Source organism: Fusarium poae, chromosome 3, assembly GCF_019609905.1.
Source record: "Fusarium poae strain DAOMC 252244 chromosome 3, whole genome shotgun sequence".
In the NCBI taxonomy this organism is placed as follows: Eukaryota; Fungi; Ascomycota; class Sordariomycetes; order Hypocreales; family Nectriaceae; genus Fusarium; species Fusarium poae.
The window spans coordinates 4,574,574-4,601,867 of NC_058401.1; the positions used below are offsets into that span (position 1 = coordinate 4,574,574).

The 27,294-nt window shown below is 49.0% G+C and overlaps 9 protein-coding genes across 9 annotated transcripts; 5 read left to right on the forward strand and 4 right to left on the reverse strand.

Annotated features, from left to right (window-relative positions):
* Positions 1–390: 390 nt before the first annotated feature.
* On the forward strand, positions 391–980 carry FPOAC1_008946 (uncharacterized protein; the record flags this gene model as incomplete). The annotated part of the gene is made up of 2 exons (XM_044853379.1): positions 391–406; positions 463–980. The coding sequence occupies 2 exons, from the start codon at positions 391–393 to the stop codon at positions 978–980; spliced, it is 534 nt and encodes a 177-aa protein (XP_044706049.1).
* Positions 981–1,274: 294 nt separating this feature from the next.
* On the reverse strand, positions 1,275–3,425 carry FPOAC1_008947 (uncharacterized protein; the record flags this gene model as incomplete). Its single annotated transcript, XM_044853380.1, has 3 exons — positions 1,275–2,294; positions 2,359–3,085; positions 3,415–3,425. 3 exons carry the CDS (start codon positions 3,423–3,425, stop codon positions 1,275–1,277), a joined length of 1,758 nt encoding a protein of 585 aa, XP_044706050.1.
* Positions 3,426–4,675: 1,250 nt separating this feature from the next.
* FPOAC1_008948 (uncharacterized protein) lies at positions 4,676–5,659 on the forward strand (the record flags this gene model as incomplete). Its single annotated transcript, XM_044853381.1, has 2 exons — positions 4,676–5,247; positions 5,308–5,659. The coding sequence occupies 2 exons, from the start codon at positions 4,676–4,678 to the stop codon at positions 5,657–5,659; spliced, it is 924 nt and encodes a 307-aa protein (XP_044706051.1).
* A 304-nt stretch (positions 5,660–5,963) lies between these two features.
* Positions 5,964–6,404, forward strand: FPOAC1_008949 (uncharacterized protein; the record flags this gene model as incomplete). The annotated part of the gene is made up of 1 exon (XM_044853382.1): positions 5,964–6,404. One exon carries the CDS (start codon positions 5,964–5,966, stop codon positions 6,402–6,404), a length of 441 nt encoding a protein of 146 aa, XP_044706052.1.
* A 316-nt stretch (positions 6,405–6,720) lies between these two features.
* On the reverse strand, positions 6,721–7,173 carry FPOAC1_008950 (uncharacterized protein; the record flags this gene model as incomplete). The annotated part of the gene is made up of 1 exon (XM_044853383.1): positions 6,721–7,173. One exon carries the CDS (start codon positions 7,171–7,173, stop codon positions 6,721–6,723), a length of 453 nt encoding a protein of 150 aa, XP_044706053.1.
* Positions 7,174–7,831: 658 nt separating this feature from the next.
* On the forward strand, positions 7,832–9,830 carry CCT3 (T-complex protein 1 subunit gamma; the record flags this gene model as incomplete). The annotated part of the gene is made up of 6 exons (XM_044853384.1): positions 7,832–7,856; positions 8,001–8,067; positions 8,127–8,335; positions 8,394–8,984; positions 9,040–9,677; positions 9,741–9,830. The coding sequence occupies 6 exons, from the start codon at positions 7,832–7,834 to the stop codon at positions 9,828–9,830; spliced, it is 1,620 nt and encodes a 539-aa protein (XP_044706054.1).
* A 435-nt stretch (positions 9,831–10,265) lies between these two features.
* Positions 10,266–10,904, reverse strand: FPOAC1_008952 (uncharacterized protein; the record flags this gene model as incomplete). Its single annotated transcript, XM_044853385.1, has 1 exon — positions 10,266–10,904. One exon carries the CDS (start codon positions 10,902–10,904, stop codon positions 10,266–10,268), a length of 639 nt encoding a protein of 212 aa, XP_044706055.1.
* Positions 10,905–13,410: 2,506 nt separating this feature from the next.
* On the forward strand, positions 13,411–15,019 carry FPOAC1_008953 (uncharacterized protein; the record flags this gene model as incomplete). Its single annotated transcript, XM_044853386.1, has 3 exons — positions 13,411–13,465; positions 13,534–13,989; positions 14,043–15,019. 3 exons carry the CDS (start codon positions 13,411–13,413, stop codon positions 15,017–15,019), a joined length of 1,488 nt encoding a protein of 495 aa, XP_044706056.1.
* Positions 15,020–16,791: 1,772 nt separating this feature from the next.
* FPOAC1_008954 (uncharacterized protein) lies at positions 16,792–22,849 on the reverse strand (the record flags this gene model as incomplete). Its single annotated transcript, XM_044853387.1, has 2 exons — positions 16,792–17,010; positions 17,069–22,849. 2 exons carry the CDS (start codon positions 22,847–22,849, stop codon positions 16,792–16,794), a joined length of 6,000 nt encoding a protein of 1,999 aa, XP_044706057.1.
* Positions 22,850–27,294: the final 4,445 nt, after the last annotated feature.

Below are 27,294 nucleotides of genomic sequence, written 5' to 3' on the forward strand. Positions count from 1 at the left end.
GGTTGTTTGGAGGGGTTCACCAGGCAGCGCAAGAAAATGTCCACTATAAGATGAGATGAGATGAGAGAGCTTTATCACTTATCGATAGAGACCTTATCGCTGAGGAAGCCTAGCCTGGTCAGTTGTTGGTTCTGTCAACTGCTCCACAGCCAAGGTATATCTACCTAGGTTAGTACCTTAGTAGATATAGTTAGTTCACTGAGTCCACTAATTAATTGGTAGGCTCGCGTCACACGTCAAGTTAAACTTGCATTTACATCTACCGACTTTTCCATTTACTTTGCGAATAAAATCTTGGGAAAATCTCATTGAAAGAACGCAGATCTCATCGGGATCCCGTGACCGTAAACAAACAAGACCAGTACCATTAAAAACATCCGGACGGCAATTATGCACGACAACAAGCGTATACCTCCCTCAAGGCAACTCACTCACAACGAATCTAGCTAATAACGCAATTAGGAACTCATCCCCTGTTGGAACAAGTGCCCCTCACAGTATCACCTTTTGTGTCTCTTCCATCAGCAACAACATTATCATACAACTATAAGACAATGCCTTCCAACATTCCTCCCTCATCACTAGGTGTGGAAGCCGCATCAGACAACCCCGCAGGCCAAGTCAAACCTAAATACGTAGTTTCCGGCTCAGGTCACGCAGCGCATCCTGAGGATATTATCGCCTCGTGTCGTGCGCTCTCGGCTTATGTGACCAAGATGCAGGAAGATGCGGACCGTGAACTCAGAGAGTTTGATGAGAGGATCAAGGCGCGCGAACTCGCTGAGAAGAGGAGAGTCGCACCAGGCTGGCTAGACAGCGAGATGCATATCCTTGAGCCTGAGAAGAGTACACCTGTGCAGCAACAAGGCACTGGATATGTGCCCGAAAGTCAGGATACCCAAAATGTCCAGGGCGGGAATGCGACTCCGGATCAGGGCGCAGAATTGGACAGAGCATTTGGCGGAATGGAGCTGAAATGAGCCATTCAGTGTGAATATAAGCAAATCATGATCAACAAGCACAGGGTCATCCATATCTTGGCAGTCGCTGTGGGATGACTTGTGCTTCAGCCAATTTTTTTCTTTTCTTCATCATATAGTCCAATAATAATACCTAAGCACTTCACTTACAGGCATTTGGATTTTCAAATGCAAGAGAGTTGTCATATCAGAGTAATAGAGAATATTGCTGCTTCTTTCGAGTAGGTGGCTATATCATATTTACGAAGCCTCCAACATCTTGTACCTTCCCGCAAAACCATAAGAGAAACCCATTCATTGTTTTCCAGATGTCACTGCCAAGATCTTGTTGGCAGCGTGCGCAGCAGCAACCATGATGGAGGCCTGAGTATTCCCTGTTGGGACTTCAGGGTGCATGGCTCCGTCAACAACAAAGAGGTTCTTGGTTCCCCAGACCCGGGTATCGGGTCCAACGACGCTCTTACCGTCATTCTTGGCTCCCATGTGAGCCGAGCCAAGGTGATGGTTGCCGCTGTAGGAAACCTCCATGATGGAGTCTGCTGTAACATTGCTCGGCACGATCAGGTTGCTATTGGGCTTGCGTGCGTAGCTCAAGAGTTCATCGATAAAGGTCTGGAGAGCATCACGATCGCCCTTGGTGTTGAGGAACGGCTTCTGAGTAATGTTGGTCTTGCCGTCGGGTGTGATCTCGAGGGTACCGTGAGATGTAAGACCGTGAGTGAGGTAAACCTTTGCGGAAATAGTGTTGTTTTCGGGGGCGTTGACTGTGCCTTGGACGTAACGAGTAATGCCATCATTGCCTTTAACGCTCTTCCAAAAGTTAAGACGTTGTGCGGATTGAGAGAGAAGACCGCTTCCTTCAGCAAACAGCTCAACTGTCTCACCATCAGGATCAGTGAAAGCGGTGCGAGGCAGAGCTTGGAGCTTGTCCTTGGTTTGGAAATCCACGACGACTATGGGATGATCTCTCAGGCGCTGACCAACGGGGAGATCGATCCATTGAGAAGCAGGTGGGAGCTCAATCTTGGCAGAGCCGGACTTGACAATACGAATTTGGTCCTTGGGTCCAATGCCCGAGTTGAAGAGAATGCGTGGCGTAGAGTGTGTGCCAGAAGAGAGGATGACAGAACCACCCTTGCTCAGCTTAACGATCTCACGAGAGCCATCCTCATGCTCGACTTCGACACCGGTGATGATAGGTCCCTTGCGAACGACACGGAGAACCTTGGCATGAAGCTGGAGGCTGAAATTGTCGAGAGCCTCTGCATCAGGGAGGATATCCCGAACGGGACCACCACGAAGCCCGTTGCTGATCTAAATAGTATGAGCTTTAATCGTTTATAAGATCAAAGGGATAATAAATGCAGACAAAACTTACCAACCAAGGAGGATGCGTGAAGATCTTGTCCTTCGCCTCAACGTTGTCGAGAGCATTGACTTCACCCCAGCCGTTGTTCGCGAGGAACTTGGACATGACTTCAAAAGCACCATCGTCATAGCGCTTTCCATCAGCAGAGGGGAGAATGCTTCCAGGCATACGCTCAAAAACGCTCTTGGCGGCCTCGGAAACACCATCCTCCCACTGCCATCCCTTAGGCCATGCCTCAAAGTCAGCAGCCCGGGGCTTGATAAACATGAGAGCGTTAAGCATAGTGGAACCTCCCAACAAGCAGCCGGCTGAAGCAGCAATGTCTGTACACCACTGAATGGTTGGCGAAATGTCAGTGTAGTAAGCCATGCCGGGGACATCGTATGCGGTGACGGTCTTGTTCCACTTCATCAAGTCATCTCGGTTGCCGGTCGAGTAGTACGAAGGACCGCCCCTCTCGACCAAAAGAACTTTATGGCCAGCAGCAGCGAGTTTCTCAGCAACGACAAGACCTGAAGCTCCAGCGCCAGCTACTATGTAATCGTATGTGATGTTCAGAGTAGCAGTGTTGCTGGTAGCCGAGGCAAACCCCAGCAGAGCTGAACTAACCAACGCAGTGAACTTCATTTTAGAAACCGACCAAGAAGACAGAGATGAAGGTAGCGGGATAACCAGGTTTTCGGGACCCAACAGAGCCCTTTTATTGTCCCCATGCTTGGCAGAATCAACAGAGGACCTTGTAAGAGATTAGATGCGATTGATAAAAGACCCCATACGTTTGTTACTGGATACGGTATAAAGTGGACAAGCTGTGGATAAAGGTAGTATTAACCTTGTTCTGGATGTATGTAGAAAGATGGTGATCGACAAGCATTATATCCAAGACTCAGAGGCTCAAGTGAACCAAGAAGATTTGATGGATAAATGCCTCACTGGTGACGCTGAGGAGAGAATGGTTCAGTTTATTCCTATGTGATTAGCATGGGGTAAAGCGTGAGTAATGTGGTAGAGAAGTGCAACTATATCGGGGCCTATTTCTAGTACTCACAATTCCTTTCACCGTACGTTGTTAGCATACTTGCGAGTATTGTTACAAGGGCATTGTGGAATTAATTTAAATTATATGCCATGTTGGTCTTTGCAGAGGCAGTGTTTTTCTCTTCCGTTGGCCTAAGGACCCTGACCCTGTGATGCTTCATACTAGTTCCATCAGATAAGATCCTGACAAACATTTTACCGGTACAGTATCTTGTGTAGCATAGACGAGGTAAACAGACAGCCTTACGGTAACTTTTTTATGGATAATTTGCCCTTGTGTTTGAAGAACAATGCTAATAATTCCGACAGTTCTATGAACTTACTGCTACCGAGACAAAAGATATTTTCTCCGATGACGGAGATTTGATGCCAAGATATGAACCCATTATGCCTGCTCAATGCATAACGTGCTGTGGAGACTCTTTGTCATTATTTATTTGGTAGGTAGGTAACAAGTAAGCAGAAACCCATGCGAGAATATCTGGCGGCCTTGGTAATTCTGCACAAAGATAACATCAATAATATGGAAGTCAGTAGAGAGAAAAGGCTATATTTGGTCAATCTGATGTTGTATACCTAGGTATAAGTAACATGGAATTTCGTGAAAGGAGGACCGATTATAGGCAGTAAGAATTCAATATTTGGCGTTTATCAACAATATTGATAATATCGTGATCCCTATAGAATGAGGATGTAAATAACATCGCCCGTGTCAACTATCTGGAGTTTTCACATTCCCAAGTTAAGAAGAATCACCCATGACCTACTTGGTTATAGGAACTCCGTTACCATAAAATCAACACTTGATATTGGATTCATGAAACCGACGAGATATCAACTAAAATGATTGTTGGATATGCGGGACGTCCTGAACGGTGTGACAGTGAAAGAGCACCTAATCTATTCTCAAGGCAAGCTATTTACCATTGTGTGATCTATTCATCAATTCATTTACCTGCCTGCTCGTCTGCCTAACGCATTCTCCCCATTACACCTGTCTCCGCTCTATTGTTCTTCTGCACGACCATTCTTTATATTATATATGCACATCTATCAAAGAAACCAGCGCGCGCGCGCACCAGCCCTAAAGAACAAACGACGTTCAATAGAAACTGAATTCAATTTCGTTCAGTATGGCGCGTCGAAAAAAAGGGGTGAAGCATGCTATGAGTCCGCAACCAGATCTAGCAGTCACAAAGAAGGTAGAGATATATATCTTGTCGAGTCCCCTGGTGGAACTCTGACAGAAACTCAACCTTCTGCTGTCCATCGGCTCGGCAACTTCACCATGCCACCCTCTGAATCCAAGCCTACCGAGGTTTCATCCACCGAGATCATGGATACTGACCTTGGTACATCCGATACTCCCTTGTCCGACTTGCCAGCCCGTTCTACTGCAGCTTCTGCGCTTTTGGCACTGTCACATCCTCCTGTTGGTAACTCTGAGAATGCAGAGTGCGCAAAAGACCTAAAACAAGGCAATCGCACCAAGAAAACCAACTACGATCTCTCCGAAGAGCATCTCAGCACACTTTCTGTTCGTGAGAAACTTCGCAAAGGTATCGCAATGGGCTTTGCCAACAACGTAGTACGTGGAAATGCCACCGATGGTATGATCGAGTCGAACTTTCATCGTACTCCTTGCCCACTACCCGCCGACTCGATGACCGTCGCTCGTATAATGAAAAGCACTGCTCGTCAGCGTCATATGGACTCGAGACTCTACCACCATTGGAATGGGCTACCTCAGCCAACAGAAATGGTCAACCACGGACTGGTGGTCGAGGGATCTGAAGCTCTTGAGCCACATGACGCCAAAAAGGAGAGAATGAAGCACAAGAAAGACAGAATGCCTAATGTGTGGGTTTACCAATCTTGCTGCTTGCGAAGCCTGGACTGCCCTTGTTGACATACATTCAGGATAGCGGCTAGCCAGCGACTTCAAGTCATCACTGGAACCGCCAACTTCAACCCATTCAAACCCAACTTTTCGTTTCCCAAACTTACCCCAGGTCGGATCATGATTGTTGAGCCTTCCGAGGCTGAACAGCGGGAAGGGCTGGTATCTTGGCTCGAATCCGCTTGTCGGCGTTTCGGATACAGGTCACTTGAAATCGATTCGCTCTCATTCAGACACGATTACAGGCATAACAAGTTGACCAAGCTGGCGTTTGATGATGGTCTATGGATTTCGCCCAACGGCAAGTATTCCCAGCCCACAAAGATTGATACCGAGGAAGGCAGTATCACTATGTATGAGGCGAATATGTAAGTTCCCTTCCAGATTTGTCAGTCCAGGCAGCTGATGTATGCATGGAAGTCCTTTCGGAAATCCCCCTTCACTGCAGAAGTGGATTTGGTTCAAGATCGTCAAGCCGCTCATAACTAGTCAAGGCGCCAGAATGGGATATTTCGGAGCCGCGCCTACTTCTGTCCTCACTTTCGCCATCCCCGCGGTTAGAATTGAGAAGGTCAGGGAAGAATAGAACCCACCCATGACTGATCATCAGGCCAAAGGCCAAGAGCAGCCCAAGATGGGCCTACCTACAAGACTTGGGGATTTTCGGCGATTGAAAATGGATGCATACGCTGATGCAAGCAAACGCCAGCTCATTCAAGAATGGAGGTTCAGCAAAGATGGTGTCCCTACCTTTACCATCTCACCCCATCCGCAGGTTATGGCTGAACGGGAATTCCCTCCAGACTTTCTCTGGATCGAGGCAGTGCCTACAAGGGAAGAGGTCAAAGCTGTAGACAAGACACAAAGTCGCGAACTCTGGTGGCACCATGTACGACAACAGGCAATCGACGACCATAAATTCTGGTACTGGGTGCAGAAGCTCATGGGTTGTAATGTCTGCCTCGTTGAGGCCACATCCAAGAAAGGGGCAGGATGGATCCGATTCAACCCTGAACCGCAGCAGAACAACGAGGGACGGAACTTGATGCTCAATATTGGGTCTGAAGTTCGTCGACCAGTAGCCCGAGGGGTATCTGGGCTACGTAACGAAGTGTAGAACAAACGAGAGTGACCAACGGGCAGATATATGTTGTTACATGCCTTTTGTCGGATATTGGTGGCTGCCCTATGCAGTCAGCAGCCAGAAATTCTGTTGGTGCCATAAGGAAAAGGAATGTAGACAAAGCCCGCCGAATGAACAGCCACAGGAAGGATGCAGGTGGTCGGTTGTGCTTGATTGAACATGGCAGCGACCTGTGATGTTAGGGGCCTCATTGTCAGTAGTGAGACCAGAATTCAGGCGTCACACAGTATTGCTAGGATCGGTAGCTATACGTTTGACGATTAGACCAATTTAAACATTTTGATTTGAATTACTTCCTTTTCTTTCCTTTGGACCTTTCCTCCTTCTTGTCGCCAGCCATACCGGCCCTTGCAAAAGCATCACTTGCCGCAGCAGTGATGAACCTGAATCTTTTGGACCCCAGATGGGCACCGCCATACCATCGTGTAACCACCACCATCGAATCCCAGAGATCCATCGATTGCATAAGCTGCAGAAGACGGGATCCGGCTCCCGTCTCACCATCGTCATTAAACTGCTGATGGCCAGCGCCGTCACCTCTAATACGCCACGCTGTAATGTTGTGTGTTGCATTGCGTATACGTTTATCCGATTCGAGCAGAGAATCGACATACGATGAGGCCTGCGAGGGACATGTTACGGGGGAAACGTGTGCTATGAATTCTGAGATGCGGTTTGAGGGCGTCCAGAACGGGGGCTGTGATTTAGGCAGAATGGATTGCACTGCTCTTTTTGTTGCCATGATTGGTTTTCACAGTGTGTTTAACCAAGACGTGAAGGTTTAATAAAGACGAGAATACTGAATGATGTTCCGATGTCTTGCCTTGTCTTTTCTTATCTTGGTATGTGTAGTTACTCAAAGGCAGCCACAATTATAGTGGACGAATCGAGTGCTGTATCAGATCTTAATAGTTGATAGAGGGGAAGCTCTGAACAGCTCATGGGCCCCTGGCTCCTGTGATTGGCCACTTTGGAATTTCTAGAGGATTTTTCTAAGTCTGCCTAAATCTCAATACTGTAGTCTAGATATGAGCTTAGAGGTACAGTACTAGCTTAGCTTACTTACCTGTGCCTGGTGTAGGCGGGGCGGGTTAATATCAAGACCGAGTGCAGTTTGGAGTTCTACCTCTCCCCGCCAAAAATCCTCAGGACCGACCACACAGCAATACCTAGGTATCCACATCCGCTACTGAACTTTTCTGGCCAGTGTCTCTGTGCGTGCGCCCCTCAACAACTGTTCTTTCACCTTAGCCTTTTGCCTTGCCCCTCCGACACCGACATCCAATCCCTGGCATCTTCTCACCTCCAAAATTCCGGCACCCTACGATTTTTCTCCGCTTCAGAGTTGGCCAGACGTTACGCCGTTAAAAAGGAATTAAAAAGATCAAAACTCGCCCATCATGCAGGCTCCGGTGGTGGTTATGAGTAAGTAATCCTGAAATATAAAACCCCCACTTCCCTTCCTCGAGAGCGAACCCCTGGGCCCTCTGCCTAAAAAGAGAGGAAGAGGAAGAGGGGAGCTTCAAAAACAAAACGTCCCTCAGAGCTGACCAAGATGTTGCATTGCAGACACCAACAGCGGTGAGAGGCAAACTGGCCGCAAGGCTCAGCTCTCTAACATCGCTGCTGCTAAAACGTATGCCATTGTCCCTTTCCTCCTCGAGTCGCGTGCCCGACCCTAACCAACGATGCCAGTGTTGCTGATATTATTCGATCATGCCTCGGTCCCAAGGCCATGCTCAAGATGCTGCTCGACCCCATGGGCGGTATCGTCCTCACAAACGATGGCCATGCCATCCTTCGAGAAATCGAGGTCTCCCACCCTGCCGCCAAGAGTATGATTGAGCTCAGCCGGACGCAAGACGAGGAAGTTGGCGATGGAACCACAACTGTCATTATTTTGGGTAAGACGACACGGATACCGTAATGTCTCTGACCGGGCACATCACTGACATTCACCAGCTGGTGAGATCCTCGCCCAAGCTCTTCCCCAGCTCGACCGCAACATCCACCCTGTCGTCATCATTTCCGCCTTTAAACGAGCCCTCAAGGACGCCCTTGAGATCATTGAGGAGATCTCCCTGCCGATCGACGTTAACGACGACAAGGCCATGAACCAGCTCATCTCTTCTTCAATCGGCACCAAGTTCGTTTCGCGATGGATGGACCAGATGTGTGACCTTGCCCTCAAGGCTGTCCGCACTGTGACGTGGGAGGCCGGCAACGGCAAGACTGAGGTCGACATCAAGCGATATGCCCGTGTGGAAAAGGTTCCCGGCGGCGAGATTGAGGATAGCAGAGTTCTCGATGGTCTTATGCTCAACAAGGATATCACACATCCCAAGATGCGCCGGCGCATTGAGAACCCCCGAATTGTCCTCCTCGACTGCCCCTTGGAGTACAAGAAGGGCGAGTCCCAAACCAACATTGAGATTACCAAGGAGGACGACTGGAACCGAATTCTGCAGATTGAGGAGGAGCAGGTCAAGGCTCTGTGCGAGGCTATTGTCGCTGTCAAGCCTGACCTTGTCATTACTGAGAAAGGAGTGTCTGGTACGTATTTGATGCTTTCTTACATCTTCACGATGACATACTAATCCGGTCATAGATCTTGCCCAACACTACTTCATGAAGGCCAACATCACAGCTCTCCGCCGAGTCCGAAAGACTGATAACAACAGAATAGCCCGCGCCACCGGTGCTACTATTGTCAACCGAGTAGAGGACCTCCAGGATTCCGATGTCGGCACCCGATGCGGCCTCTTCGAGATTGAGAAGATTGGCGACGAGTACTTCACATTCCTTACCAAGTGCCAGGACCCCAAGGCCTGCACTGTCCTCCTCCGTGGTCCCTCCAAGGATGTTCTCAACGAGATTGAGCGAAACCTCCAGGATGCCATGGGTGTCGCACGAAACGTCATGTTCTCCCCCAAGTTATCGCCAGGCGGTGGTGCCACAGAAATGGCCGTCTCCGTGAGGTTGGGTCAGCTCGCCAAAAGCATCGAGGGTGTTCAGCAGTGGCCTTACAAGGCCGTGGCAGATGCTCTCGAGGTTATCCCCCGAACTCTGGTTCAAAACGCCGGCAAGAGCCCCGTCCGTGTGTTGACGGATCTCCGAGCCAAGCAGGCTGAGGGCAAGAGCACTTACGGTGTCAACGGTGACACAGGCGCCGTTGCTGATATGAAGGAGTACGGAGTTTGGGAGCCTCAGGCCATCAAGCTCCAGAGCATCAAGACCGCCATTGAGGTAAGTTTTACATGACATGTCGACCTGCTTCTATATTGGAACATGCACTAATACATTCACTAGGCTGCTTGTCTATTGCTCCGAGTCGACGATATCTGCAGTGCCAAGAAAGCAGCGCAGATTGGCGGCGGCGGCGGCGGCGGCGAAGAGTAGAGAAATAGATGATGCACATGAGGAGGAGGTTGACGATGTGATATAACGTGGGAGTGATAGTGGGAATAAAGTCCGGAGGTGTGCAATTCGGGCTGCTTCATATGAATGTCTGTGAATAGACTGGCCATACCCCCCCTCTGTACTAGCCGAAAGAGCAAAATAGACACAAGAAAGATAAGACAAAGAGGAGCGCCAGGGCTGAGCATGATAAAGCCTGGGAGACTCTTGAGATGAAAGAAAAGGGTATCATATAAATTACCTGGCATACAAGGTTGCCGTTTCTACTTGCGAGGCCCTCATAGAGCGTTCTTCCTCCAGCGGCACAGACCTAAACTCTGTTTCTAGCATTTTCTTCCTCTATCGCAACCGTGTTTACCGATTTATGTACATCCTCCTTTTGCTTGTTTTGTTGGTACAGGGCTGTTTGCAGTCTGATCAGTCGTCTTCGTCGTGAATGACCAGGCCTGCAGGTTGTATGAAAGGTGCTGATTCCGAGCCATCCTTGCCAGCCTGGGTCTTAGAATCAACATCAGCAGCATCAGTTATAGTAGCATCATGGTCCGCAACTAGGGAGTCGCCTCTTGACAGCGTCGTGTTAGGTTTCTTGTCAGTCGCACCAGCAGGACCTTTGCCCTTTTTGGCCTGGCGAGCCTTCATCCTTTCTCTCTTCTCGCGGTTTTTGCGTGTGCGCTCCTCATCCTTGCGATCGCGTTCACTCTTGTCTTTGGTAAACTCTTCGATGTCCTTCTCGCGACGGATATCCTCATCCATGCTGCGCAGACGCTCATACTCGCGTCGGCGGCTAGCCTTGTAGACGTGGAACTCGCCCGAGCCGGCACCAGCGCTGGACCCCTGGACGTTAGTAACGATTTCCGGAGGTGCGGAACGCAGAATGGCGGAACCACTACCGGGGGCGGAGGAGTCGGGGATACGGATGTTCTGGTCGGGTTTTGCAAAAAGGGCTTCTACGGAGGCTGCTTGGGCTGAAACGGGCGTGAGAGCGCGCTTCTTTGTTGGACGGTGGGAACGGGGATCGGCCGAAGTTGGCACGGATTCGGGGCCAGGAGCAGACATTTTTGCGTCTCTTTTCTTCCAAGATGCAGAGGGTAGGAGTGAGGCTGTTGGCTCGTGGAGGAAATGGGCTGATGGGACGCGCGAAAGCGAGATGTCGACGGGCGTTGGGCGCAGTAGACCAAGGATGGTCGGATGAGAAGAAGAAAATGCGTTGAGATTTGTTGAGAGTGATGGGGGCGGTCAGATGGGTGCGTGCTGGTAAGTTGACTTGACACGTGAAGAAGAGATAGAAGGAACTTGATATCCGGTAGTTTTGTAAGGATTAAAGATGGTGGTGGACTGGTTCCAGGTACGAGATGAAGGTGGCGTGCACAGTGCAGGGTTGCCAAGAATTAGCCTGAAGGAAGGAAGACCCTTTAAGAAACAAAGTTATTAATTGTCTGTAGGTACTAAACTTACAACGACTTGTGAAAGCCACATGTAGATTGAATCAATTGAATGTAAAAGGGGTTTCAAGGAATCACCTATTCTAGCCAAGCAATTTACATGGATGAATACCTTACTTTAGTACCTAGTACCTAGTAGTTGCTAGGTACCTACCTACCTAGGTATACTGAAAAGGTGCTACTTTGGTAGGCAGTCGTCCTGTGATGTACCATTCATTGGTTAAGCGCGCGGCAGTCAGTCGGGTGCCCGCATTTCCTCCATCAAAGGACTTTTACTAACACAGCTGAAAGGTAAGCCGCGTCAGTTAAGACGTAATTGGGAAACCTGCTGATAAACATGTGATTGTATTTAGAATCAAACAGGCAATTAAATCGTCTGTTGGTTATCGAAAGACAAAGATCATCACTGCAAGCATGATGAGAAGAGGAAAATGCTAGGCCTAGCTCAAAAGGATCTCAGTCGTTTACGGATTTAGCCAAAGAGAGAGAGAGAGAGAGAGAAAAAGAGTATCTGAGTCGCAATCGGTGATTGATGGCGCTTCCCGTTGCAGATCATATCACCTCGCCGTAGAGATACGCTGTTGGTGCCATTGTCAAGTGATCAGATGCATATAGACTTGACATGGTGAAGCTGTAGATCCAAAGTGAATAGGCAAGGGTAATTAACCGTGGGATTATGAATAAAAACACGACGAGATGGAACGATAAATGCAGAGACGGGAGGCCCGATGATATGCAAGTTTTTAAATAAACAAGAACAGGTTAAAATGGGTGCATGAGATGTGAACTGAAATGTCCTGATATTGTCTGCTCAAAACGGCCAGAATTACTGTATCTGGCTCTGCAGATCTTTAGGATTGGTCGAACCAACAGACAACCCCTCCCAGATTGTCAGATTCTTGACATCTTGACCAGGGGACAGAAACAGCCATGTAACTAGGTACCAAGGTAGTATAGAAATCATATGATTTCGAGATAAGGAACGAACCAACGGAGCGGATATTCTCTACCGTCCGTCTACAAACGCATCAATTTTTGGACATATGATTTTAATGAGTCAACTCAACTAAGATGGTTTTTGAGTCTACAAGGTGCATTAATCATGATTAGCAAAACCGTTTGCGGGAGCAGGGATATAAAAAGATTTGTTTGAGGCTAGCTCTTCTCTCAGGGACCGTCATGGGCTGTTGTCTTGTTTAAGATTGTTTTTTTTGGTTCTTCTGTGTGATCATCGGTTTCATTGAGAGACCAATTGCTATTGGACAATTCACCTACGCTTGGAGGGTTCACCATGGACGACTGAGAAGCTGTTTCTGTGCTTGTCTCGACAGATGGCGGGGCGGCTCCGGCCCTTCAAGGAGGAGAGGAGAGGAGGGGTACCTGCTTCAGATGTAGAATACCCTGCGTGAGTCAAGTACTAGGTACCTAATGTATCTTTAGGTTGTCTCCTGGGCTGAGGTGGTGGTGGGGATATCATATCCCGGTACTGTATATTCTTAGCACCTTTTGGCGGGGCGGTTGTACCATAGTAGAGAAGAAAATATGGCTGATGGTTGCGTTGTGTTGCACTCCCGGTCTAGACTTGTCTCGTGAGCCAACGAGGGGCAATGATTACCATACCATACCTTTCTTGCCTTGCCTTGCACTTTAGACAAACAAGCCTCACCAAAGAAAGGAAAGAAATCTATCAAGTAAAAACGACGTCGTATCTTCTTTTCTTTTTATTACTATAGGGACTTCCCCTTCTCTACACTTTCCATCCTCTTCTTTCCTTTCATAATCAGTGACTCTTTTCCTTCCAGCTACCTTAGTACCTACCTACCACTACACCTGGCTTACCAATTGCAAGCCTATCAACAGCACAGCACAGCACAGCACAGCACAGCACAGCACAGCACAACACTTACTCCGCTATATTCTATCCCGTCCGTCCTATCTCGGACCTTCACCCGTTAAACCGATACAGCCTTGAAACCTAGACTTGACATACTCAATAACCAAGTCTTCCAACGCCTCCTTTCGAATATTTTTGCCCTTTCAAGATACCAACTTGGATGCCCATCATAATCATCATCCTCGATCAATCAATCTCGATATTTTGACACCATATCTGAAACATCATGACCAAACCACGGTTGATCATCTTGGTTCGCCACGGCCAATCTGAAGGCAACAGTACGTTATTCCCAGCACCAGTCCCTTTCTTTGTTGTCCCACGAACAAACATACTCATAATTACCTAGAGAACCGCGAAATTCATCAGACCGTCCCCGATCACCGGGTCAAACTCACCCCGGAAGGCTGGAGCCAAGCCCACGATGCCGGACGCCGACTCCGAAGCCTTCTTCGACCTGACGATACTCTTCAATTCTTCACCTCTCCCTACCGCCGAACTCGAGAGACTACAGAGGGAATCCTCGAAACCCTGACCTCTGACGAAGACTCCCCATCACCCTTCCGCCGAAATAACATCAAGGTGTACGAAGAACCTCGACTACGTGAGCAGGACTTTGGCAACTTCCAGCCATGCAGTGCGGAGATGGAGCGTATGTGGCAGGAGAGGGCCGATTACGGCCACTTCTTCTACCGCATACCTAATGGCGAGAGTGCTGCCGATGCTTACGATCGTGTTAGTGGCTTCAACGAGAGCTTGTGGCGGCAATTCGGCGAAGATGATTTTCCCAGTGTTTGCGTTTTAGGTGCGTTGTCATGTATTGCTTGGTTTTCCCACTTTGCTAACAAGGCTATTCAGTGACTCATGGTCTCATGTCTCGTGTATTTCTCATGAAGTGGTATCATTTCACCGTCGAATATTTTGAAGATCTTCGCAACATAAATCACTGCGAGTTCCTCATTATGCGCAAACAGGAGAACCAGAAATACCTTCTTGAGAACAAACTACGAACATGGTCTGATCTACGACGAGAGCGAAAGGACAAGAAAGAAAAAGACGACGACAAGGATTGCTCCAAGCTGCCACGTACCAAGACTTTTGTCGTGACACGACGTTGGGGTGGATGTCCCAACGGCTGTGATCACGGCCGTGGCTATGCCAAGCGCGAGGATCTAGAGGTGATGCGAAAGAAGGACCATGAGAATGGCGGTCCCGCACCTTACGGAGAGTCCGCGTGTGCGGATGAGATAGTCACAACAATCATTAACCGGAAGCAAAAGTCTCGAGGCGACCGCGTCGAAAGCAAGGGTGAGAGTGACACCCCTGTGATCCCCGATGATGATGGTGATGATGATGATGATGGTCCTGAGATCGACATCTCCTCAAACCATGAAGGCAAATCTGTTTCTGACATCAACGACACTCCTTCAGTCATTTCCTCCAGCGAATACATCCAGTCTCCCTACCTACATATCGGTCGCGATGGGGGCGGTAGCTACTCGGGCCACACCTCCGCTGCCGAGACGGACAACAACTCGTCGGAGGATGAGAACATCAGCTTACACCGAATCGCCTCCCTAAACGCCCACCAAAACAAGAATGCCAACGACCAAAACGACAAGTCCATATGCGACCACCAGAAACCTCTCCTCAAAGCTGGCCCCGAGCGTTTGACCTACACGAGCGACAAAGACTGCACAGATGACTCATACGTTCGATCCAACCGACTTGGCGATGCCTCTACTGACACTTCCCTCGATGGCGACGCCGATCATTTTGATGATTTGGACCATGCAGAGAAAGAGGATCGCAGCATTCGCGGAAGTGTGTATTGATCGTAATCTTACTCGGATGACCTCACTCTCACTCTCTTATGATTTGAATTTCATGAAAAAACAGCGGATACCAGCCCGCCTCGCGGGGCAAATTGTTTTGATGATATTCATAACTTTACTCTAATGACGCATGACTTTGTTTTTTTCTTCTTCTCGGGACGGATTACGGAAAAGCAATGAATAGAATGATTGACTGTGCTGGCATGGTTCTTTGAAATTGAAGTTTTGCTATCTTTGGAGGATCTGATGGCATCTATTGTGGTATCACATAATAACATTTTTGTTCCTCATTTTCATTCCCTTTATACTGGTCGTGATACAATTCGGCATGGCTTTGTGAGGCGTAAGATGTTTGGTGTCACACATGTTGGTTATTGTGTAATTAATGTTGTGAAAGACACTGCCGTTGAGCACGAGGCGGAAATGCCGTGCTTGGTTTCTACTTTGTGGCTCTGTACATTAACTGTTGTACAAGGCGTGTGATGTGGATGTTCTGAACGGAAAGTCAACCTCATTGCTGGTTCTTTAGTAATACGACATAGCCGTGTAAGACGCTTGGCGGTTCTGTTTTCTTATTCTCGAGGATATATCGTTACACAGCTGAAGATATCTCAGATCCTGTGCTCTAACTACTTCATCTTTGACAACTTCTGCAGCACCCGCTACCATGTCCACTCTGTCAACCTCGTACATCTCACAAACAAGCCAAGAGCCCACTTCTACCGAACAACCGACTCCCGCCGAGACAGAGCGATGGCACATCCGCTCTTCGCAGGCTCAAATGCCACAACATGGATGAAAACTACGGAGGACGCTTCATTCAATTTTTCGAGGCAGGTTGTGTCTCTTCGATCGCCGGCCCTACGTGGTCGACCGATGGAATGTTTCCAACAAGGGAGTTAGTTCCCTCCAAGGGATGAATGGCGAATTTTGAGCTTTTTTTATATTTCAAATGTTAGCTTTCGAGAAGCTAGTAGTTTAAAGTGTAAGAGTCTAGATGACATGTAACTGTCAAACAAGGTCGGATAGATTAAATCTTGGTCTATCCAGATCATCCTCGTGCACGTCTATAAGAACCCCCTCTTCTTTGTCAACAAGATTAACAGAAAGAAGTCAAGTTTATACCCTTACGACTCATCCCATCCCTTTGCCCTCGACCCAACACACACACGAAGGTGGTGACAAGACAACCAAAATAATGCATATTAAACAAACACCATAACACCGTATCCAGTCTTCTGGACCCTTCTCAGCCCTCCACAAGCCCTTCAACTCGGATGAGAGAAGACGAAGAAAAAATCGAAAAGAAAAAAGTGAAGAGTAAACAAAAAGGCTCAAAAAAGACCACGGGCACCGATTAATTGAACTGCCTTGAGCCCTACAGAAAACCATGTAGAGTCGCCAACGCCTTTAAAAAATAATGCCCCGTAGTATGCAGAAAACAGTTTTCCGACCAAAGCGGGAAACTCGTTTTTAATGTAAAGAATCGTACAAACTGGATCGAATAACAGTAACACGATAAATTCATATACAGAGCCTCGAGCCTCGAGCCACTTCTAACTCTGTAATGCCACTGTAATAATTGCACTCGATTGAGAACACTTGAGACAAGTGCTCTTTGCATGATACATTGAAAATGCTACAATATCATTAGATATTGGCGGAGAAGACGTGGTCCGTCGTATAGTGCTGTAAAGAAGCAAATCAGCCGGTAGATACTACAGCCTTGCATCGCGTGCAGCCGTGGAAGAATGGCCCGAGTTCCGTCGTAATCAGAAGAACGTGGACATGGCTCTGCTGAGATCGATAAAGTCAACAGGTTTCGCGACATAGTCACTGAATCCCGCCGCAGCGCATTTTTCCTGAACGTCTGACATGACATTGGCCGATAAGGCGATGATCGGCATTGGGGAATAACGGTTGGCAGCTTCCCACTGGCGAATCTCACGGCACGCCTGGTAACCATCCTTTCGGGGCATATGAAGATCACACTAGAAAAGTACATGTTAGCAGTCGCTAGAGATTGTGTATTGGTATGGATCCACATACCAGGATAAGGGAATAGTGCTTGTGAGGCTTTGACAAAACCATGGTGGTACACTCGGCGCCGTCAACGGCGATCTCGACATCCACGCCGATCTTCTTGAGGAACTTCATCAAAACCTTTTGGTTAACAGGGTTGTCCTCAACCAATAGCACTTGATAGCCCTTGTTCCCCATACGCCGTTCGATCTCCTGGTAGCTAGCCTTCTGATTCTCGACCATTTGCTGAGCCGTAGACCGGTTACGATCTATGCTGAGATCGCGCATCTTGTTCGGGTCGAAAATGACAGCAAATCTGGATGGTTTCACAGGCTTGTAGATAAATGTCACCAGGTTATCCGAAAGGAGCTGGGCATACTTGGTGCCGGCCGCCAATTTGATAACTGCCTGCCGTTGTACAGAATCTGACAGGACGAGAATAGTCGTCTTATCGATGCTCTGCGTCTTTGTGATATCGTCCATTAATCCAATGATGGCCTCGGGCGAGGGGAGATTGATAACAATGTGTGTAAACTTTATAGGGTCTTCTCCACTGATCAGTGTCTGCGCCTCATTTACACTTGCCAAAGCTGTGATCTGGTGGGGGACATCCTTGGGTAAAGTCATCTCAATGTGCTGAGTAGTAGCCTCGCGGCTGTGAAATTGGGGACAGATGATGAGGATTGAGTACATGGGAGGACGAAAGTCCTCGGGTGATCCAACGCTAGGTAGCAGGTGAGTGCCAGGAGAGCTGCGTCCAGAGGGCATCTCCAGCTTCATCTGGGATAAGTCTTGTCCACTAGCCTTAGCTGCCTCGCTAAAGCGGGCCAGACCTCCGGTGACAGATGTTGCGGACGACCGGTCGGTAACTTGCGACTTTGTTGAGCGAACAGATGGGTTGGAGCTACCAACCGAAAGTCCTCCAGGCGACGTGAATTCGGAGGTTGTCCCTCCAGAACTGGCGATTTCAACGTTGCGCAGATGTTTCGGTGGCGGCAGAGGTTTGATGCTACTAGGAACATTATCCACCACCTCAGGTCTTGGCGTGTAAGCGCCAGTAGGCGGGGGGCTGTCAGGTAAGTTGGGGTGATCTTCAGCTGTAGGAAGACCGAATCGGGCTGTGAAGGTGAAAGTCGATCCTTTGCCAGGTGTAGCCCGACCCGTCATGTTACCACCGTGCAACTCGGCCAGTTGCCGTGAGATAACGAGACCAAGACCACTACCGCCGTGCTGGCGGGTGCTGCTTCCGTCAATCTGACTGAATGGTTTGAAAATCAAGTCGGCTTCTTCTTTAGAGAATCCACGTCCCGTGTCGGTGACAGAGAACTCGAGCATGATCTCGTTGTCATCAACATTGGAACCATCTGCCATGTACACGCGACACCGACTGAAGACCTCACCTTCGGAAGTGAACTTAATAGCATTACCAGTGACGTTGAGCAGAACCTGGCGAATTCGAACCTTGTCGCCTTTGACCCACGCAGGAACGTCTGCCTCGACAAGATAATTGAGCTCCAACCGCTTAGCGATGGCCATGGTTGAAACCAGTTCGTTGACGTCCTCAATCATAGAACGGGTATGGAACCACTCATGCTTCAACTTCATCATACCAGCGTCAACCTTGGAAAGATCTAGAATGTCATTGATAATCATGATCAAACTATTGGCGCTCGTCTGGATCGTGTTGGTATAATCAAGTTGCTCTTCGTTCAAGGTGGTGTCCTGTAAGAAGCTGACCATGCCAGAGATTCCAATCAATGGAGTGCGAATTTCGTGGGACATATTGCTGAGGAATCGTCCCTTCGTCTCCATAGCTTCTTTGAGTTTGGTCTCGAGCAGCTTGTGGTCGTTGATGTCCGTGGCTGATCCAAAATATGAGCTAGCACCGCTGCCAAAATCAATCGTGTCAATCTCGACACAACGAATCAAATGCCAGCGATATTCTCCAGTCTTGGACAATAAACGGACCTCGGTTGTATACGAAACTCGACCGGCACTGTCGGTCGCCACTTTGATGATGCCTTTTCGAGCCAGTTCGGTCAAATCTGCAGTTGGCCACTCATAAGCTGAGCTGCCACTGGAGCTGTTGTGGCGAGATAGCACCTGCTGTGCACTACGCATGGGCGAATCTTGCGGCGTACGGGTTCTGGACGCCTGTACCGTACTAGTTGATGTAGTTTCAGAATGTAGCGACCCTTGTCGATATGCACTGCTCTGCCCCTCACGCCTTTGTCCGCCTGGCGTTGGAGGCTGAGTTGTGGGAATGCGACATTTGGCAAGATCGTCAGGGTGTACAAAATCCATAAAACCCAGGCCGAGTGAGTCTGAAAAGCTTTGGCCAGTATACGACAGCCATTGTTCGTTGGCAAATGTGATTCCTTCGTCCTCAGTCGCCGTGAAAATGATTTGTGGAATAAGGTTGGCGAGTAATCGATGCTTGGCTTCGGACGCTTCGATTTCTTCCTGCCGGGCAGCTTTGAGCTCAGCAATATGTTGATCATGAATGTCCATGTAAGAGCCGAGAAATTGCATTATGACCCCCCTCTTGTCTTTTGAGGCAACAGCCCGGGCATAAAACCACCTATACGCACCATCAAATCTCTTGATACGGACCGTCCTTGAGAATTGCTCTCCTGTGCGAATGGAGTGGCCCCAAGCCTTGAGATATTCGTCCCGGTCGTCGGGATGAAGACTTCCCCAAGGATCTGCGGCGAGATCGACTGCTGTTTGGCCTCGGTAAGAGAGGTATCGACTGTTGACCCAGACAATTTCCCCAGTCTGAGGTAGTGAAACAAATACGTGAGCAGGTAACGAGTCTAAAATTAGTCCCTTTAGTCTGTCAGATGGTGGTGGCATATCAACAGCTGTAGTAGTCAACGAGCCGCTTCGAGAAGGGGCGCTGACAGGTGTCGGTCGGGCCGAAAGCGTGGAACTGGGTGGGAGAGATTGAAACGTTGAAGCGAAATCTGCACCATATGAGTGAAGCATGCTGTGCCCTTGACGATTACCGCGTCCAGTCTTAAGATTGTCAGCCAATTTCTCAGCTGAATTGTCGTCGTCGACGGGATGCAAAACATCTTTACTGACATCGGGAGCGTCTCCTTGTGAAGACCTTTTTGCCGAATCGGCAGTCGATTCATTGGAAGAAGTACGAGCTGTCATATTGTCCACGGGTAGGCTCTGGTCCGAACCCTCCTGCGAAAGAGAGAGGCCGCCAAGACGAGCGCTTCGCTTATCGGCGGGCGAGGTTTCCTTTGAGCTTGTTCTTATTCGCGGGGTGCCTGTACCGCCAAAGGTCTCGTGTCGTGTGGGCAGTGGCCTCTGTCTAGAAGTGAAGTAACCCTCTCCCTGAGGTGTGGCAGCAGGACTCGACGTCGGCGGTGGTCGCTTCTCAGAAACAAAGCCACCAGAACCTTGATCCCACCCGGGCGTTCCCAAAGGAGATCCCGCAGCACTCTTGGAAACTCCTGAATAGTCACTTGGGCTTGTCATGCTGCCAGCCAGTGACTGATGGGGTACGATTTCGTCGGCAGTCAGATAAGCCATGTTTTCCAAAGGACGTCCATCGTGTGCGACCGCTCCGAACCCAGCCGTTTGTGGTCGTTTCCGTTGCAAGCCCGCTAGTTCGGTCTCGAGGTTGCTGTAGTGTCGGCACAGTGAGAAAGTTGTGGCCATGTGAGGCGCGAGGTGTTCGAGAGAGTGCTTCAAGTTTGATGGGTAAGGTATAATGGGGCTAAGGATCGACAGGATCGCAATGGGTGCTGACTTGTCTCTCTTTAAGCTGTCTGGTGTATTGCGACCACCTTCCTCACTCGGGGCAGAAATGTTTTCGCTCTTGGTGCGAGAGTGAGACTTTTGCTCCATCAAAGTGCTGTCGAGTTTAAAAGTTCGAGTGGGTTTCGAAAGTAGGACGTGAGAAAGCGGAATATGTAGGACCGTCCATGAATTATCTACACCGATGGCTTCTGGTGGACGCATCCCCGTGTAGTCTTCTGTGCCGGTATCTGGATTAAAAGAGTCTTCATCTACCATAGCATCTGTGAAAAACGGGTTCTCTTTCGGATCCGCCCGCACAGCAGGAGACGGAGCCGGCGATTGTGACCAAGGCGATGGCGGCGCCTGTTCGAACTCTTCGTACTTTGGAGTTGGAGGCCGAGGTATGTTCTCTTCTAGTCGACCTTCCAGGCGCGAAGCTATCGACTTTGCTCTGTCAGCGGCTGAATGGGTCTTGCTGCGAGATGGTACACGTGAGGAGCCAGCTGAATTGAATATCGATGACAGTTTCGAAAACGAATCGGACCGCGGTCTAGAAAGGTTCTTGGGGACGTTTGAAGAAGTTTCTTGCGCAGCAGGCTTTGGTTTCTTCGAAGGCTCAGTGGGAGCTTCATCGGCGAGATAAGGATATGATCTAGTCAGTGCAATGGCTCTTCCACGCTCAAGTACACGCATAACCCCGCTGTGGTCAATGAGGGGATCTGCCTCATAATCGAGAGCCTGCAACACAGGCAAAACACGTCCCTGGCCATCCTTCTCTCCCATGAGTGGCTCTTCCCAGCTGGGTATTTGTTGTTCAATGGCGTCATGTTCATCAAGTGCCGTCTTGTTCAGTTTGGCGAAATCAGCATAGGCCTCCCTGGAGGTACGGCCTGTAGGATAGTTACTTTGACTCCTTGCCAAGAATGCAGGCCTGTGAGCCTGTGCATTAGGTCGGGCCTGAGACGTTTCCCTTTTCTCTTCATATGTTGTAAATGAATGCCGGCTGAAAAGGCCAGGACGTGCAGCAGAATTGGCATGCAGTGTAGCATCATCAGCAACCGATGGCGCGGCGATTGACCCAGGTCCAGATCTATCATAATCGCTGGTGCTCAGGCCAATGCTGCTGGAGTGTTTGGCAGCCATGTACCCAAGACTTAAATCATCCTCCCTGTGCTGATTGAAAGTGGCCTTTTGGCCCCAAGGAACATTTTCGATGTCTGTAGAATCAGCAGGAATGGCTAGTGTTACACGTTCAGCTTTGTAAACATCTCTCATAATTTGAACGACATTCGACCACCAAGCATCCAGGCCAGGTTCAGCCGCAAGCATTAAAGAAAGGTCATAAAGGTTAGGGTTAGGGAAATCGGGATTTTCCGGCTGTGGTGACATCGCGGATGGGTTGAATGTGAAGTTGGACGCTGGAGTTGAAGTGCTTGAGACAAGCTTGTCCTGAGCACCCATGCCTAAACCTTCGAAGGAGCCATAACTGAAAGATCGAGGGGCACCTGTTGGTGAGAGGGTGGTAAAGGGTCTATGCAAATACGGCGGTACGAAACCAGAAGGCGCCATTCGAGGGAACGGATATGATGGGGTACCTGCAACAGGCCCTGGAGTAGGGGCGCCTCGAACGGTGTTGTTTGATTCGGTTGAAGTTGTCGTGAGAGCTGACGTTTGAAGCGGTGAACTGGCAAGACCTTCTTCGGGGATTGGAGAAACCCTGATCTTTTCGTTTGGGCTCGCCATCAGACCTCTAGCTGACATTTCGCGGCGCTCGAGATCGCGGGCGAGTTTTTCTCGATATTCGTTGAGCTGCTTCTGTGAGGAAACTTGGGCCTGAGACGCAGTAGCACCAGAGCCTGCACGCCGAGGACTCAATGCATTCGTTGCAGCAAAGGCAGCCGATGTATTGGTAGCGCTACCTGGATCCTCTACAGCAGAAACGGTACTCTGGTCGGTGGAGTCTCCTATCATGTTGTTGTTCACGCGGGGCTGTTTCGATTGAGCCTCGAGGGGCGAGTTTAGAGGGTGGCTCGGGTGGCGATCCGTCGTCATTGCGGCACGCGCGATTGGTGTCGCAGTCGCATCTATAGTCGATTTCGATATCAATTCCGGCATCAGACGTCCATTTCTATTAGTGTAGGCTGGTATTTTCTCATCTAGAGGAAAAGGTGACAGGACGGGCGGGCGAGTGGATAAATCGTGTTGACGCGATGGTGACGGTATCAAGAATAAGTCGTCGCCAACCGGCGAGGTGGCTCTTTGCATGCCTTACGGGAGAAGGAGTCGTCTAAGTACCAGATGCCAAATCCTTCTCGCCGGCAGGAAGCGTGGTGTTGAGTACTATTCGCGATTTAAAGTATGTCAAATCAAGCAGCGGCGGTGGAGGGGGGGGCAAAGATAGAGCTTTGTTCCCTCTAACCCCAGACCAAGAACGGCAGTACGATAACAGTAGCAACGGTTTGTGTAAATCCCGACACCAGTTGGTCAACGCCGAGATATGTCAACGACCCTGTAGGGAGGTCAAGATAGTGTAGGGCCCAGGATCGGAGGAGAGGTTCCAGCAACGGGGCAACGAGCGGGCAGCGCAACGCAACACACGAGGTTTGAGAGTGGAAAATTGGGGGTTCAACCACACCGCGGTGTAGTGTGCCTTTCTTTCTGTCTTGGTCTTCCTGGCAGCGGTGGTAGCGGTAGAGAGGTGGACTGAACTGGACTGGCCTGGCCTGGTTAGTGAGAGACAGACTGGAGACTCTTTGAGAATCGACTTGAAGGTGGGCAAAAGTTGGTGTTTGGCTTGCAGATGGCACAGGTACTGAAAAGTATAGTGTGCGCCTCAGCTGTGTGACAAAGCCTACGATAGCTCCGAGCAGTACCCATCTGGTACTTGGCTAGCCCACGATGCCCGCGCACAGAACGGGGGTGGGCAAAACCAACCCTGCACATAATGACGTAGAGAAAACGACCCTCAAGGAAGGAAGCAAAAATCCAGGATTCTGTAGGTACGTACCTCCATCAATGTTGCAGCCCAGATTGATATTAGCCTACGGGCCTACCTGCAACTCTTCTTTTCTTTACCTTAGTACCTCCCTCTATCTTTCACTCAGTGCAACGCTCACACACAAGAACCCACGCCATCATAAACGTCTTTCGTACAATACAATACCAATGCTTCTGGCTCATCAGCCTCCTCTATTGGCATAACATGCACAGACTCGAGCAGTGATGACGCTGCCCTAATAATATCATCGGTTGCAGCAAGTCAATATCATCCATGCATTCAGGGGATTGGCTGGCCAATGCTTTTCCTTCTGCTCCTCAGCGCAGATTGCACTGAGACCAATGGCCGCAAATGTGGGCGTTGGCGGCTGGTGCATCACTATCGTCATCGTCTACTGTCCCTGGTATCTGGCCAAGCCTCAGCCCCAGCCGACTTTATGTCCAGCCCGTACATTTGCAAAGATCTTAGTGGTTAGGTCAACTCCACTGGGGGAGCTTTTGGTACAGTGACAACCACCACATCATCCGCTTGTGTCCAATGGCCGTCAGGCACGCATTCTATGGGCATAACATTTTCTGGGCGAACGATACACCAGAGTTGATTAAGAGGGCCTGGAGGGGGAACAGTGGCTGGCACAACCCATTTTCTGGGTCTCTGGTCCCCTCATCACCCCCCCTTGTCAGAGAATTTATTAGGGAGAAAGTCTCCGTAGGTAGAAGAAACCACTAATATTCGGTACCCGGAGCATCAAACTCCTTTCAGAAATACATAGTAAGTCAAACATTCGGAGCCGACTATATCTACCACGATTGGCATCATAGGCCAGGTAGGTCACGATGTTCTCATCCAATCTCCCAATTACCCACGCACCATGGTTGAGATCTCTGCTTCGATAGCAATCTTGATGGGTTTTCTTCTCCTTGTTCGGTTGTCAAAATCGCGCTCGAGCCACCATTCTAAGCTATCACCGGTTATGGTGGCCTATCCCCATAGACCCTCTCGTTCTCCCTCGAGATCGGCGATCCTCAATTAACTGTCTCGCTCTCTAGGCATTTTTTGACAGGAGCCACAACGACTACGGGTCACGGAATTTAGACAACGCTCAAAATAAGGCTGTTTAGGGGATGCTACTTTCCCTTCCAATCACGAAAACGAGGATAATGCATCTTTACAATATCTTACCCAGTTGTTGGGTTGGCTATCTTGTCTATCCATTTGCTCTCAAATATCACAGAGTGTGCTGATAATAATTAGCGTCTCGGGGGCTGATAATCACAATAGGCTCTTCTAACGCATCATAATTCGACTGACTCTCTCCCAGTCCCCTATTCGTTCGAGACCCCAAACCAACCACACTCGGCACTCTGTTGACATCACCGTGGCTTTCCAGGGCTTCCGCATACCAGCTACCCGTTGTTTTGTCATTCGTGGAAACAGCCCGCTACAACAACGAGAATTAACTTTTCCTTCTCAAGGAACAACCTAGGAAATTAGTCCTGTGAAGCCGGAGAACCGCACTATATTTCTGAGCCTCACTTTCGTCGGTAACTCAGAAAACAGAAATTGCAACTTGCATGGACAAGAGATCAGTGGGGTCAGCCCTCAATCTCAAATTTCATTTTGTTTCCATATTAGGTCCAGTGTGCCGACCTGCCACGCGGGCCTGAGGATTAACAGAATGTAGCTTGGCAGGCGAAAAAAAAACACGACCACCACTCAATCCAAGTACCCATTATCATCCAATACTCTGTACACCTACTGCAAATAAGAGTCCGCCTTTCACTTTTCACAACACGTTGGCTGTAACTTGCACCAACGAGCATGCACATGGAAAAAGAAGCTATTGCAGACATATGAAAGGCTGTTACACCGCAGTCCTTGTTCTCCAACATATGCCATTTGCGCGTTCTCATCTCAATGAGCTCAGCTAAAGTATGATACTTTGTGAGCTCATAGTGAGTTGGAGGAACAATATTCCATAACAGGCTCAGCTGCTGCTGTGTCAGTCACACTAGTCGCCAGCTCTACGGCTGTGTTCTTTCTTATTGGATTTTACTGTTTGTCTCAAAATCACAAGAGTCCAGCAGTAAATAGTTCGAGACTATTTGTGCTTCGCATGACGTCTGTGTGTTCAGAATTGAACGTGACGTCAAGTAAAACGCCACGAATAATCAAACCAATCCCCAGGCTGTGGGGGGCATACCCATGTCCATGTCTGGCGACAACGTGTCCAGCCACCAAGGCACGGGACTGTCAGAATGCAGTAAGAGATGGTTCTGCCAAATCAACTGTCACCTGCGGATATATGAACATCTCCGCTTCTTTATCACATTGCAAGTCCCCACCATCGACATACAGGGATTGTTTCCTCTGGATTCGTTTTATTTTCCTACTGACTGGCATACAAAGTCATCTGGATCTCACTTTCTCCCGCATGGATGCTTGTCGCGACCACGGCTACATATAGGAGACTGTTTTTTTAACCTGGCGGTTTGCACGTTGACAATACGGCGGTTGCGATATCAACAACTTACATCTTGGCGTTTTACGACTCAGAACCAGGACCCCACAAACCTCAGTCGTAATTCCTATAGCCATTTCTACTTTGCTTTACCAGTGAACAGTCTGGGATACAGCTTGCATTGATCCCAATGCCAAGGCAGGAATAACAGCATTACAGTGGACCGTGAATCATGTGCTACCAGACGATTCATACGCCAAAGCCTGGTTGGTCAAGACGATACAGATACCCAGAGGGTCAATTTTCTGAGTCTTGACGTGGTTTCACAGTTCAATGATCAACCAAGCCGGAACCCATCTATCAAGCGATCTGCAGAGAAGAATGAGTCGAGTCTCGTTAGCAAGTTAGATTGGCCAGTTGCGAGTTGACCAAGCATACGATATGATACATCTCTGTCTACAGGCACGGTCTCTCTCAAAGCCAAGCGGGGAGCATCGTTGAAGGTGCGGGAATTTATTCTTGGTCCAACAGTTATCAAGAACATTGGGACTTTTGATCCATCCATTATCAATGACAACTGGCATTAAAGTTCAGCCTGAATCGGGGTCATTTAGGAGCCTAATATGTCCATACTGATATTTCCTATCAACCCTGGATCCTGTACTTGTTTGCAGCTGTCAGCCGTGGGAATCAGACGCAATGACCGTGTTCTTGCCAGACAGGCCTTTGTCCAGGTTGCTGTGAGTTTGGGGATTTATTGCATGTGGGTTATCGGATGACTTTACAAGCATGGTCCTGAATGGGAAGAAAAACCTGCCAGGACTACATGGGTATAAGTGAAGGCAAACAGATCCAAGCATTCGCCTCGTTTCCAATCCTATTAAAGCTTTTAGAAAAGCGCTTCCAGACGTTTATTCGGTGGCCTTGCGGCTGGTATTCTAAAGGATGGTTGACAGCCTGGGATATATCCCTTCTTCAAGATCCCTGCGCTTCACGCCTCGACCCGTGGTGAATTCGGCCAGGATGTCGCATATACTC